The sequence below is a fragment of the Bos indicus x Bos taurus genome, chromosome 21 (genome assembly GCF_003369695.1).
Source record: "Bos indicus x Bos taurus breed Angus x Brahman F1 hybrid chromosome 21, Bos_hybrid_MaternalHap_v2.0, whole genome shotgun sequence".
Lineage (NCBI taxonomy): Eukaryota > Metazoa > Chordata > Mammalia > Artiodactyla > Bovidae > Bos > Bos indicus x Bos taurus.
This window is the reverse complement of record NC_040096.1, coordinates 58,692,912-58,706,717: the sequence shown is the minus strand read 5'-3', so window position 1 is coordinate 58,706,717 and position 13,806 is coordinate 58,692,912. Positions and strand designations below refer to the sequence as shown.

The window sequence follows — 13,806 nt, the reverse complement described above, 5'->3', positions numbered from 1 at the left end:
TCCCTGATCCTGGAAGATCCCATATGCCACAGGGCAACTAAGCCCATGGGCCACAGTGACTGAGCCCAAATGCCCTAGAGCCTGTGCTCTGCAACGGGAGAGGCCCTTGCAATGAGAAGTCTGTCCCCTGCAACTAGAGAAAGCCCTCAGGCAGCAAGGAAGACCAGAGCAGCCAAAAACAAACTAATTAATTAATTTAAAAAAATAATTTAGCCTGATTAGCAGTAAAAAAGAAATTTAAATTAAAATGTTGTCATTTTTTTCATCTTTCATCAGAAAGTGTTTTTTTGTTTGTTTGTTTTAATGACAAAGCTAATTGTTGGTTAGGAGTAGAGAAAAATAGATCCCCTCCTATACTTTTAGAGGGAGTATAAACTGAAGCAATACTTTTGGAATATAACCTAACAAGAAACTATCAAGTGCCACAAGAAATGTATAGTTTCTGACCCAGCAATTCCTCCTCCAGGACTATATTATCAGACAATACTTGAGCACCATGACATAAGCACTTCAAGCCAGGATAAGCTATAGAGCAAAAATTTAAATCCTTAAAGGTGGTGTGGGGCAGGGCCGATGCTTCGAACTATAGCTTACCCCCAGGACAGAATGTCTGATGACAAGTGAAAAATCACATTGAATTCTGAAAAAAAGCCGAATGCATAGGGACAGAAAACACATCAGAAGTGGCCAGGGGCTGGGGTCAGGGAGAAGTTGATTACAAATAACCATGAGAGAACTGGGGGCTAGGGGGATTGGTGATGAAAACGTTCTGTATCTGAGCTGGTGGTTGCACAACTGTAAAGGTTTGTCCAAACTCATAAAAATACACACTCAAAAGTTGAGTCTGGGGGTTTCCCCGGCAGTCTCGTGGTTAAGACTCCACCCTTTCACTGCAGGAGTCTCAGGCTCCATCCTTGGTCAGGGATTTTAATCCTGGCATGTCCCATGTAACACACTGCCCCCCGCCCCTCATTGAGTTTTACTCCGTGTAAATTATACCTCAATAAAAATAACTTAAAAAAAATCCGGTTGAAGAATATCAAACAACTTGTGCTTAGTCCCTCAGTCGTGTCTTTTTGTGACCCCACGGGCAGTAGCCCGCCAGGCTCCTCTGTCCATGGGGATTTTCCAGGCAAGGAGACTGGAGTGGGTTGCTATGCCCTCCTCCAGGGGATCTTCGCAACCCAGGGATGGAACTTGGGTCTCCCGCATTGCAGGCGGATTCTTTACCCTCTGAACTACTAGGGAAGCCCATGAACACTGGAGTGGGTAGCCTATCCTTTCTGCAGGGGATCTTCCCCATCCAGGAATCGAATCGGGGTCTCCTGCATTGCAGGCGGATTCTTTACTAGCTGAGCTACCAAGGAAGCCCATTAAACAGCTTGGGGAAATATAAACGGTAGATTAAATAAGTAATTTGCAAAGTAGCACGCAAGTGTGATTGGAACTTGGAAGTGAGGTTACACGTTCTGAGAGTGATGGAGATGGGGTGGTCTCGGCGAGACAGACTGGAAGGAAATGCACTAAGATCACCCAGTATCTCCCTCTGGAAGTGAATTAAATTTTCTCCCTGCGTTCTGTATTGTGTGTGTGTGTGTGTGTGTGTGTGTGTGTGTGTGTGTGTGTTTTGCCGCGAACAACTCTTCTGTCATCAGGGGGCAAAATGTTACACTTGGAACCCCGGTCCACTTGCAGAGTCTTTTGGGTGTTTTAAGGTTCTTTTCCTTTTGGTGGAGCCACCAAACAAGAGAGAAACCCATTCGAGCTGGGGGCGGGGGGGCAACCACCGGTGGGTAGAAGAGAGCCGGAGGAGAGGGGCTGGTGAAGAGAAGGACCAGTGGGGTGAAGGTGGGAGCGGGCGAATAAGACCCCGGCGTAGGGATGGGAAGCTGGTGGGGGCGGGCGAACAGGCGAGCAGAAAATACTTTCCTGCGTCTAATTGGGGCAGAGATGCTGCGAGGGGCCGGCCGCGTCCCCATTGGTTCTTCGGACAATCACAGCACCTCCTGGAGCTTAGTCACTTCCTGAGCTCAGCTGCGGCGAAGAGGGCGTCACCATGATAAGTGAGTTTCTCCTTCCCATCAGGGGACGTCCTGGGCAGGGGGCGGCCCTCCCAGACCCCCACCCACCAAGGGCCAGAGGACTCGCTTCTTTCCCTCAATACTTCAACCAACTCTCTCTCTCTCCTCTCTCTCAAGAACGAGCGGCGGCCGCTGCGATCGGAGGAGGTGACTTCCCTGCGTCCCTGCATCCCTGCATCACCAGGCCTTCACCTGGCCCGGCCCGGGGATGGATGGGAGGCCTCAGAGAGCCCCCCCGCCCCCCCGCCCCCTCCATTCCCGGAGCCGCTGGGGTGACTCTTAGGGACCGAGAGCGGTATTCCCTAGGAAGAGGACCCCGCGATTCCCCCACGTAGCTGCTCCTCTAGTCCTTATATGTAAAAAGCATGTAGAGAAGATTTCATTTGAAAGGGTATTTGCTGCTAAAAACAGCAGTGGTTTATTGGTTTATTTCACCCCTACACTGATAGACGACTGAGCGACTTCACTTTCACTTTTCACTTTCATGCATTGGAGAAGGAAATGGCAACCCACTCCAGTGTTCTTGCCTGAAGAATCCCAGGGACGGCGGAGCCTGGTGGGCTGCCATCTACAGGGTCGCACAGAGTCGGACACAACTGAAGTGACTTCGCAGTAGCAGTACACTGATACACACGCACACAGACCTGAAGCCCAGGGAGGGGTAGTGACTTCCCGGTTGTCACACAGCAAGTTAAAGACTCAAATAGGTGCCTCCCCTAAACTACTGTCCCTAGCTGGCTCCACAACTCCCCTCCCACACGTTTTTCTTTACCTTCGGACCCTTCTCCAAGCGGCTGTCTCGCGTCTGCTCCCAGCAGACAGTCCCCAGAAACTGTCAAGGATCCCTAAAGGGGGGTCCACTCCCCTGAGCCCATGTCCCCGACCCCTCAAAGCTCCTCTCTCCCTGCAGCCCTGGCCGTGGCGGCAGTGCCCGCGGTGCTGGGCGCTGTGGGCTTCACGGGGGCTGGAATCGCCGCCTCCTCCTTAGCGGCCAAGATGATGTCAGCGGCCGCCGTGGCCAATGGGGGCGGAGTTGCCGCCGGCAGCCTGGTGGCCACTCTCCAGTCCGTGGGTAAGGGTCCGGGCCGGATGCGGGGCGGGGGGAACAGAGCGGGCGGGGAGGGTCCGACCAGCACAAGAGTCTGCCCGAGGCTAAGCCTGCGGGAGGGCCGGCCGGTCCCTCCCCTCCAGTTTCGTGGTCCTCAATGTCCCTGGTTCTCCTTCTCTCCCTCACTGTTCTCCCTGAGTCCTGGGTGAGCCTTGCAGGCAGGAGTGGAGTGGAGGGGTGAGGGGGTCTTGGGAAAGAGAAGAAGGGAGGGATCCCAGGGTTTGTGATAGCTGGGCTCTAGGTCTTTGTTTTTGTTGTTTAATCGCTAAGTCATGTCCGGCTCTTTGTGACCCCATGGACTGTAGCCCACCAGGCTCCTCTGTCCTTGGAATTTCTCAGGCAAGAATGCCAGAGTGGGTTGCCATCTCCTTCTCCAGTGGATCTTCCCAACCCAGGAATCAAACCCGCGTCTCCTGCATTGGCAGTTTCTTTACCACAGAGCCACCAGGGAAGCGTGGGCTCTGGGTCTAGCCCTGCCCAAATCTGACATCTGAGTGGCCTTGGCAGGTCCCTTCCCCTCTCTGAGCCTCAGTGGGACCTGTCGCTTTTGGGGTCTGTGGCTGACTCTCCCATGAATTCACCCCCTTCTCTCTCTCAGCCACCTCTAGCTCCCTCTGCCCAAAGCAGAGCCCTGGGGGATTCAGGACCTAGAGAAGGCATCCACGTGGGATCTCTGGGCCTCAGGCCTTCTGAGGGGGTCCCAGCCACTGCACCCTTCCTGACCTCACCCTCTTTCTGTCCCACAGGGGCAGCTGGACTCTCCACATCATCCAACATCCTCCTGGGCTCCATTGGATCAGCTTTTGGGGCTTTGCTTGGAGGGGCCAAAAGGGCATCTCCTTCCCCTCCTCCAGGTGGACCCAGACCTGAAGGGGAGCAGCCAGGAGAAAACGTACCCCAAGTCGAACCTCCAAAATCTCCACTCGGGCCAGAGAAGCATGAGAAATAAAGATCATCTGCAGATGTACCTCTCTGTCTTCGCTCCTTGCAGCCCTGGGGCGGGGGGGTGGTGGAGGGGAGTGTGAGTTGTGAACTGGAAGTTTCGATTTCTCCCCATTCTCCTAACCTGATGCGCTTCCCAGGTGACTCAATGGTAAAGAATCCACCTGCCAATGCGGGAGACATGAGTGCAATCCCTGGGGTCAGGAAGATCCCCTGGAAAAAAGGATGTAGCCACCCACTCCTGCGTTCTTGCCTGGGAAATCCCATGGACAGAGGAGCCTGGTGGGCTACAGTCCATAGGGTTACAGAGTCGGACATGACTTGGTGACTGAACCACCACACTCCCAACCTGTCTTCTGGGGGGGGGGGCAGAAGGGGGTGGGCAGCTGATCAAGCACAGTATCACTTGGCAGGAGGCTCTCGTTGGTCCCCATCTTACAGAGCATGGGCTGTATAACCCAGGGCCATTCGTGGGCCATCGGTGGGTCTCAGTCTACCACTCACTTAATGATGCTTGAGTGCTTAGTTGCTCAGTTGTATCCAATTCTTTGCAACCGCCTGGACTAAAGCCCATCAGACCTCTCTGTCCATAGGGTTTCCCAAGCAAGAATACAGGGGTGGGTTGCTATTTTCTCCTCCAGGGGATCTTCCCCACCCAGGGATCAAACCCACGTCTCCATTGGCTCCTGAATTGGTAGGTAGATTCTTTACCACTGAGCCATTTAGGAGGTCACACTCAATAGTGGGGTTGACAGAGATTCCTAGGTAGGCAGAGATGAGGGGTATCCAGGATGCATATAGAGCCACTGACCCCAGATCCCTCTGCCCTTCCTCATTAATGGACACTGGACATCCAGAGTTGATCAGGGCACTGGCCTTTCTCAGAATGCTGTGGGGAGGCTGACCAGCAGACCACCAGGACAAGGAGAGTGCCGTGTGCCAAGTGTTACAGTGGGTACCTCGAGTGGAAGAGATGCGGTCAGGAGTGGTCCCTATGCTTTGTGTCTGGAAAATTGAAGGGGAACTGGCGTTTACCAGTTCCTCCCCTGGCGACAAGAGTTCTTGGTCTCCCCTGAGACTCTGTTCCCACCCAGAGTGAGCTCTCCCTTCCAGAGAGGCCTCATTCTCTGGAGTCTCTTTAAAGGAGGAGATAATCAGTTCTAAAACTGCTGCTCCTGACCCTATGAAGAAGGAGGGGATGCTTAGGACACAGGAAGCTGGAGAGAGTGTTACTCCCCCCAACAATAAGAAAAAGCCAGAAAACTTACAAAAGCATAACTTTCCTTGAACCCCTGAAAGAGCTGAAGAGGGGCCCACCAGATGGGCCTGAATTCTCAGGGAGGTCAGGTTCCTCCAAGGAGAGCCCTGGAGACCACCCTGGGCAGACCACAGGAGGGAGCTGAGGCCGGTGCAGAGGGGTGCAAGTTCAGCTGAAAGCCTTAACTGATGACTCAAGGGCAAGGATAGGCCTGCGTGAGTGCAGCGGGTCCTGGGGAGCTACAGTCACAAGGATGGATGCTTCAGGCCAGCCTGAAGGTTCTTCTCCCAGCGACACACTGGGTGCTCCCAAGAAAGACTGGAGGCAGGAGGACACCCAAGGAAAACGTCCCTCATTGAGGCAAGACTGGCAGAGGGGAGCTGCAGCCCCACCCCCTAGGGAACAAAAGCCTTATTCTGCAAGGGCAAGGAGACTAAACTGTAGTCCGCAGAGCACAGGTGAAGATCACTGTAGACGGGAAAGAAAAAGAGAGAGGAAAAAAAAAAAAACCTTTACCCCTGAAATTGGGGTGCTAAACTTTCTGGACTGGGATAGTAAGGCTCCGCCCACCACTGGGGCAGCAGGGGGAGGGGAACAGTAATCAGAAAACAGCGCCCCCAAGTCCAGGTCCACAGCCCTGCAAAGACTGAGACCCACTGGGGCCACAGAGAACCCCTCGGCCCTGGCCGCCAGGCGGGAAGGCCAGGGAACCCAGATGTGAAGTTGCTGGGTCACAGACGGCAGCCATAGGAACAAGAACTCCAAACCCCCAGCTGAACTCCTGATCAGATCGACCTCTTGCGCGGCAGTGCATGCGTGCTCAGTCATGCCAGACTCTGTGCAGGGGGGCGCAGGGGTCGAATCTGCGTCTTCTGCATTGGCAGGTGGATTCTTTATCACTGAGCCACGTGGGAAGCCCCCTCCTCGCCCCTCCCTCTCCTCCTCCCTGTCACCTCGTGCAGGGCCTTGGTTCACCACTCTCTCCACTTCGCTAGAGCAACAGATCCTGTGGGAGCTTTGTCCAGGTCTCCCCAGCACTGGCTCCCAGGGCCTGCCCGCTGCTCCCCACTGCCAGGCCCTGCCCCTGGGGGCTACAAGACAGGCTGGAGGTGTCAGGTGTTTCCCCCCCACCCAGAATAGCCCCCAGCCAGGGACGGGTTTTAGTTTTGGGGGATAACTCCCCACCTCCAGAGGTCACATACCAGCACATACCAGCTAAACAGATCTTCAAGAGTTAAACAATCTTGGTTATTCTTTAGCTGTTACTGTTAACACTAACAAGTACTTGTAGCTAGACTTGCCCTTCACAAAGCTAAACAAAGCTAATTACTCTCTGACTTCAAATAAGTTGTATTCTGCCCCTGGCATTCTTCTCTCCCTACACTCTCTTGCAGCATTCTGCATTTCAAGGGGGGGATAAAAAAGGTCAGGAGACAATATGTTTAGGGACACCAGACCCAATTCCTCAATTGCCTAAATGCTGTGGCCATTTCGAAACCTTGCAAAAGGAGAAAGAATGATGATAGAAAACCTCTCCCTATTTTCAGAGAGGGCGTGCACAGTTCTTGAGGCTCTAGCCAACTGTGTTTCCCTTTTGCTCTTCAAAAATAAATAAATAAATAAAGCTGCTCTTTTCTTTTCCCTCCAAACTCTATCTCCATATTTCCTTTCCTCATCGGCAGACAGGGAGCCAAGATCTGGGAAACGCTACCCTGCACAAAGCCACGGGTCAAGGCCCTTGAGGGCAATCACGCAAACCAGCGGACAGTCCCTAATTCTGTAGCTTGTCAGGGAAAGCCTGGCACAACTTCAGTTTCCCTTTCCTTTTCAGTTTCCTTTTCTGCTAGAAAATTCCTATTTCCAAAGTCACTCAAGAGAGTCTGGCGGAGGCTGGCTGGACAAGGCTTGTAATTGTTTAAGTGTACCCCTCCCCCCCCTCAGGTCTCTTCATCACTTTGAAATTATTTGAGTTATTATGAAAGCTATTTTATCTCCCTGAACACAAGCTGATTGCTTGAGCAGGCAGCAGGGACAGAGCTGATGGGCAGCGAGCCAGGTAAAGGCTCCAGATCTCCTGGAGATAATGCACCAAGAAAATGTGAGTTATGGAAAGAAGCCTGTCTTCAATAGCAGCTGGAGTCAGGGACTTGGGTTCGTGTCTTACAGGTTCTTTCAACATTGTCTATGAAAACAGGGGCGGCAGTGTGACCTTTCTTGGAATAGTGTGTGGATTTTCTGTGATGCGTCACGCGCAGTGTCTTAACCAGAGTAAATACATTTTTACTGTTGTTTGCTGCTGCTCTTGTCCCAGTGCTTTTAGAATTGCTCTGGGGGTAAGAGACACCGAGTTTGGTCTCTGAGTCGGAAGATCCCCTGGAGGAGGAAATGCCAACCCACTCCAGTATTCTTGCCTGCAGAATCCCGTGATCGGAGGAGCCTGATGGGTTGCAGTCCATAGGGTCTCAAAGAGTCAGAGACGACTTAGCATGCATGCATGAACATGGGGGTGCTTAGGGTGCCCCAGAGGTGTCTCGGACATTGCTGGGGGGACTCAGGAGGACAGAGGGTGGGGCTCCAAAGAAACAGAAGCCCTTTCCTCCCTCCCCCAATGCAGATCCTATGGTCGTCTTGGCACTTCAGTCCGTATCCTGCCTGGGCCCGCTACCCTCCCCCCACCTCCCTTTTCCACAGTCTCAGACCAGCCATGGGGCCCGTTTGGTTCCTCGAGTCTCTCGGGGGATGGGTGAGCCAGTGGTGAGGCTGTGGTTCTGTCAGAGGATGAGGATGAGTGCCCCAGGGCTGGGGGGAAAGAGGTGAGAGGGCCAGAGATGCCAGGGTTGGGGGAGGGACTTACATCCGCTTCCCTTCCATATCAGATTTCCCAGGTGTCTCAGCAGTAAAGAGTCTGTCTGAATGCAAGAGACATAAGAGACACGGGTTTGATCCCTGAGTTGGGAAGATCCCCTGGAGGAGGGCATGGCAACCCACTCCAGTATTCTTGCCTGGAGAATCCCATGGGCAGAGAAGCCTGTCGGGCTACAGTCCATAGGGGTTCAAAGAGTTGGATGAATGAGCACAAACCCTTTCATGTTTGAGCCTTCACAGATGTCGCATCATTGCAATAACAATAGAAATGAAGTTTCTTTCCTCTCCTGAGAACAAGGGAAGTAAGGAGAACAGGGAGCAGGCTAGAGGAGAAACGTAAACAGGCCTGAAAGAGTTAATCAGCCCCACTTTTAATAGTTACTAATCTGTAGTGTCTGACTCAATCTGTCCTTCAGAAAGCTAACCTATCACCCCGATACTATGTAAACCCGGGGTCCCCAAATCTCTGGGGTCTAATGCCTGATGATCTGAGGTGGAGCTGATGTAACAATAATAGAAATAAAGTACACAATAAATGTAATGCACTTTAATCATCTCCAAACCATCACCCACCCCATTGGCCCATGGAAAACTTGTCTTCCATGTAAACCATCCCTGGTGCCATAAAGGCTGGGGACAGCTGATGTAAGTTATATCCTGCACTTGGTATTTGCTTTCTTTGCACTCTCTTATCTGATCTGATAGCAAATCACCCCTTATAGCTGTTTGTATTTCAGAAAGAAGGTCACAGGTCAATAACCCAGAGATAAATGGATCCAATTACTGGGCTGCCTGACACCAGCTGTGACTGTTTTGAAATAATTCAAGAAGAACAATGCAAGACATTCATTACTTTGAGCCAATCGTTTACCCTAAAACCACAAGACCCAGGCTACATCAGTTCAGTTCAGTTCAGTCACTCAGTCGTGTCCAAGTCTTTGCAACCCCATGGACTGCAGCACGCCAGGCCTCGCTGTCCATCACCAACTCCCAGAGTTTATTCACACTCATGTCCATTGAGTCAGTGATGCCATTCAACCAACCATCTCATCCTCTGTGGTCCCCTTCTCCTGCCTTCAATCTTTCCCAGCATCAGGGTCTTTTCCAGGGAGTCAGTTCTTCACATCAGTTGGCCAAAGTATTGGAGTTTCAGCTTCAGCCATCAGTCCTTCCAATGAATATTCAAGGTTCATTTCCTTTAGGATGGAGTAGTTTGATCTCCTTGCAGTCCAAGGGACTCTCAAGAATTTTCTCCAACACCACAGTTCAAAAGCATCAACTCTTCGGTGCTCAGCTTTCTTTATACATAACTTCTTTAAATTTAAACTCTACATAGGAGGAGGGCACAGCTCTTGAGGCGATAGCCTGCTGTGTTCTCCCATTGCCTGGTAGAGGAATAAAGCCATCTTTCGATTTCCTCCAAACTCTATCTCCGTATTTCTTTTTTTTTAAATTGGGATATAGCTGATTAGCAATGTGATAGTTTCAGGTGAACAGTGAAAGGTCTCAGCCATACATACACATGTATCCGTTCTCCCGCAAACTCCCCTGCTATCCAGGCTGCCATATAACCTTGAGCAGAGTTCCATGTGCTATACAGTAAGTCCTTGTTGGCTATCCATTTTAAATATAGCAGTGTGTACGTGTCCATCCCAAACTCCCTAACTATCCCTTTCCCTCAACCTTCCCTGCTGGCAACCATGTTTGTCCTCTGTGAGTCTGTTTTGTACATAAATTCATTTGTGTATTTTCTTTTCAGTTTGCACATATAAGGGATGTCACGTGATCTCTCTCCTTCTCCGTCGGATTTCACTCAGTGTGACAATCTCTAGGTCCATTGATGTTGCTGCAAATGACATCATTTCATAATTTTTAATGGCTGAGTGTATGTGTACATCTTCTTTATCCATTCCTCTGTCAATGGACACTTAGGTTGCTTCCATGTCTTGACTTTTAAACAGTGCTGCAACGAACATTGAGGTGAATGTATCCTTTTGGATCATGTTTTTCTGTCTCTTCAGCATCAGCGGACAAGGAGTCAGGAATTTGGCAACACCATGGCAGGCTTTGCCACAGGAGTGGCTCTCGTCAACTTGGAGACTGCATGAGGTCTGGATGAACCTTTCAACAGGCACCTCCTTCCAGATGTCAGAACATGAGCAATTTCTTTTCTTGGGCTGGTCTGATTCCCAATCCTCCCTCCATTTTGGATTTTGTAGGCTAGCTACAGCATTCTCAGTTCCTGTCAATGAGGAAGATGGAGGGTCTCAACCTATGTAAGGAGACTCTCATTCTCAGTTTGAAGCTCCGGGTGCCTCCTGGCCCAGGGACCTCACCTCACCAAAATGAAACTTCCAGGAGTCTGCCAGAGGGGACTAGCTTGGGGCCTGTCTGCTTCCTAAATAGACTTTCAGCCAGCCCTCTTGCTGCCAGTCCACCTTATTGCCAACCTGCAGTAGCACACACCACTCTGATGTCCAAGGTTCTGGAGTCCTAAGGGCATAGTTGCCTCTTTTTCCCTTTATCCACTGACACCCTAAGATTCAACTTTGTTGGGACTGCCAAGTGGAGCCCCAGGTCTGTGTGATTTCTGCCTCCTAAATTATGTTACTGTCATCTTCTCTCCCAGCCTGTTTTTTGATATGGGTTTAAGCCTATCTTTAGTCCTTTCCTGTTGTTTTAGTGGGATTTTGAGAAGGAACAGGTAAAAGTAACTTTCTTTATTGGGTTGATTTCTCTATTACTTGCGATCAAAAGATTCCCCCGTGTTCATGAGAGTATACGTTTGCTTATTGTAAAAGAAGCCCTCTTGACCTAAACATGAGCGGTTTCTTTCTCTGTTACTCAGTCACATAAGAGCCGGAATGGTGGTTCAGCTCAGGGAGGCCCAGACTCCTGCAGTCTTGTTGCTCTGCCTTCCTCAAAATGCTGCTGTCATCTGCAAGGTGGAGGATGGTCATCCCCCCTGACGACAGCAGAGCCCATGGGAAGAGGCCAAGGGGCAAGGCAAAGCCCCCCACTCCCCTTAAGGGCATGCCCAGAAAGTTGCATACATTTCCACTCACTTCCCACTGGCCAGACCCAGTGCTGTGAGCGCTTCACTGCAAGAGGACTGAGAATGCAGTCCTTGGCTGGGAATCATGTACCAACCAAAGATCAGGGCTCTGATTTTTGCCAGCAGGAAAGAGTAGTCCTCTGCCATGTTGATGAAGACAGGAAGCCATCCTAGCTAGATTCCCACAGTGGGAATTTGCCCTGCCTCCTCATGCCCTACTGGAACTGTACAACTCCGACGGGACTCAAACCCAGCCAAAACCCAAGTTGGGACTTGAATCCACTGTCTTTTAATCAAGATCACACACCTGGTCTCAGGACTTAAGGAAGCTCGGGTTCCTTATATTTCAGCACAGAAGGAATTCGGCAAGAGGCAAAGTGATAGGTAACAATGGATTTATTTAGAGAGAGACATATTCAATAGACAGACTATGGGCTCTCTCAGAAGGCAAGAAGTTGTGAAATATGGGGTGGTCAATTTTTTAAAAAAATTTTACTTATTTATGACTGTGCTGGGTCTTCACTGCTGTTTGGGGGCTTTCTCTAGTTGCTGTGAGCAGGGGCTACTCTGCTTGTTGGGAACTGAGATCCTGGCAGGCTGCTGATGGCTCCAAGGAGAGGGTGTTCAGCGGGTGTCGGGCCTGTGATAGGGTCACAGTCATATTGAAAACCCTTCAGCATTTCTCCAAAACCCTCCGGGTAGAATTCAAGCTCCCCTTCCCCAATATGCCTACTATGGTCTGAATGTTTGTACCCCTCTGAGAAATGGAGCATTTCCTGCCAAATCAATAAACAAGGATGTCACAGTCGTCAGTGATTCCAGCCCTCCAGGGCAGCTAGGAAGGAGAAGGATACCTGCTCCGTCTGGCCTCATTCAGGCTGCAGCCCGTCCCTACAGTGAGCACTGAGGAACTTGAGATGTGAAAAACAGAGGAGACTGGCCCCAGATAGCTGAGATGCATATGAAACAGATGATTTCAGTGAGCCCAGACGCTTGCATCTTCCCATAACATTGAAAAGCCCCATGCACAGAAAAGCACTAAATTTCTTAACTTGAGATATCTCGTTTCCTTTAATTCACAACAATACTTCTGATGTTCAGACTACCTCCCCTCTGTTACAAGCTTCTATGTAACCTGATTCCTCCCCTCACCTTCTCGGGGCAGTTCTCTCAGAGTTACTTGAGATGCTGTCTCCTGGGCTTGAAGTCCTAAAATTGCCACCAAATAAAACCCAACTCTCAACTTTTAGGTTCTGACTTTTTAAAGCTGACAATGTCTTTATAAAAGAGGCCATAGAGTGCTCTTCTGCCCCTGCCATCATGTGAGGATCCAGAGAAAACTCAGTCACCTAGGAACCGATATCTGCTGTAGCCTAGATCTCTGATTTCCCAGCCTCTAGTACTATGAGAAATAAATTTCCATTGTTTATAAGCTGCCCATTTGATAGTGTTTTTGTTACAGCAGCCTGAACGGACTAAGACAGTACTGTTCTGTGCTTCCTTCTGGGCATGCCCAGAGCCCTGGGCTGGCCCGTGGTGTCATCAGAGGCCAGCATCAGCGGACCAATGCCTGGTGGTCCATCCACCCAGCCACTAGGAGTGCTGCCTCGGGAAGGCCAAATTCCCTAGCACCAAGCCCAGTGCCTCTCCAACAGCACATGCTCAAAGATTTCGTGGCAAGGAGGACTGAATCAACCCCTAAGTGAATTTTCTGATGTTTTGGAATGGAACCCATCCTGCTGATAAGGAGTTTCTAAAAGGCCTTATACTGGGGTGAGAAGGGTAGTTAGGGACCAAGGCCCTGAAGCGGAAAGATCAGTGTGGTGTGCTAAGTCACTTCAGTCGTAAATGGCTCTTTGTAACCCTATGGACTGTAGCCTGCCAGGCTTCTCTGTCCATGGGATTTCCCAGCAAGAATACAGGAGTGGGTTGCCATTTCCTCCTCCAGGGGAATCTTCGCAAGCCAGGGATTGAACCCGCATCTCTTATGTCTCCTGCATTGCCAGGCGGGTTCTTTACCACTAGCGCCACTAGCTGGGAAGTCAGGCCCCTCTGACAAACTAGGTTTCTTTTCTAGCTGTTGGGGGAGAAGAAAAGCCAAAACACCGGACTTTGTCTTCGGAAGGAAGCGGTGACATCCTGAGGTCCTTGCTTTCTGAGCCTGAGGCAGGCCACTTAGGAAACAGCTATGGGTAGGGTGCCTGCAAATGAAGCTCCAAAGAGGGAGCGCCCTTGCATTCCATTCCTGACTTTGCACAGGCACTGTGCCTAACACCCACCCTAGCTGAGACCTTGGAGTTTATTTAAATGAGCTCCCCATATAGAGAAGGGTCAATGCAGACCCAGAGTGGAGGTGACCCCTTGGGGTCACACACAGCCCTGAGCCAGGCAGGGGGAACCTCCAGTCTTCACATTTAGACTCAGTCCAACTCTGGGCACCCCAACACCATGTCACTCTAAGAGTGGTGAGCCTTCCCCCCAAATGACTTCAGGCCAA

At 50.8% G+C, this 13,806-nt stretch overlaps 1 protein-coding gene across 2 annotated transcripts; it reads left to right on the top strand.

Moving 5' to 3' along the window:
- The first annotated feature begins 1,983 nt into the window (after positions 1–1,983).
- LOC113879847 (interferon alpha-inducible protein 27-like protein 2) lies at positions 1,984–4,156 on the top strand. 2 transcript variants are annotated; one of them, XM_027521669.1, is made up of 4 exons: positions 1,986–2,063; positions 2,199–2,228; positions 2,992–3,153; positions 3,936–4,156. In XM_027521669.1, the coding sequence occupies exons 1-4, from the start codon at positions 2,057–2,059 to the stop codon at positions 4,136–4,138; spliced, it is 402 nt and encodes a 133-aa protein (XP_027377470.1). In that variant the 5' UTR covers positions 1,986–2,056; the 3' UTR covers positions 4,139–4,156. The 2 variants fall into 2 exon arrangements, with proteins under 2 accessions (XP_027377471.1, XP_027377470.1); XM_027521670.1 differs by lacking the exon at positions 2,199–2,228 and having other exon boundaries at positions 1,984–2,063.
- Positions 4,157–13,806: the final 9,650 nt, after the last annotated feature.

Excerpts from the sequence above, each read along its gene's own strand:
- LOC113879847 (XM_027521669.1), top strand. Across the intron at positions 2,229-2,991 it reads GGCCGCTGCGATCGGAGGAG|CCCTGGCCGTGGCGGCAGTG; the intron begins GTGACTTCCCTG and ends CTCTCCCTGCAG. Across the intron at positions 3,154-3,935 it reads GGCCACTCTCCAGTCCGTGG|GGGCAGCTGGACTCTCCACA; the intron begins GTAAGGGTCCGG and ends TCTGTCCCACAG.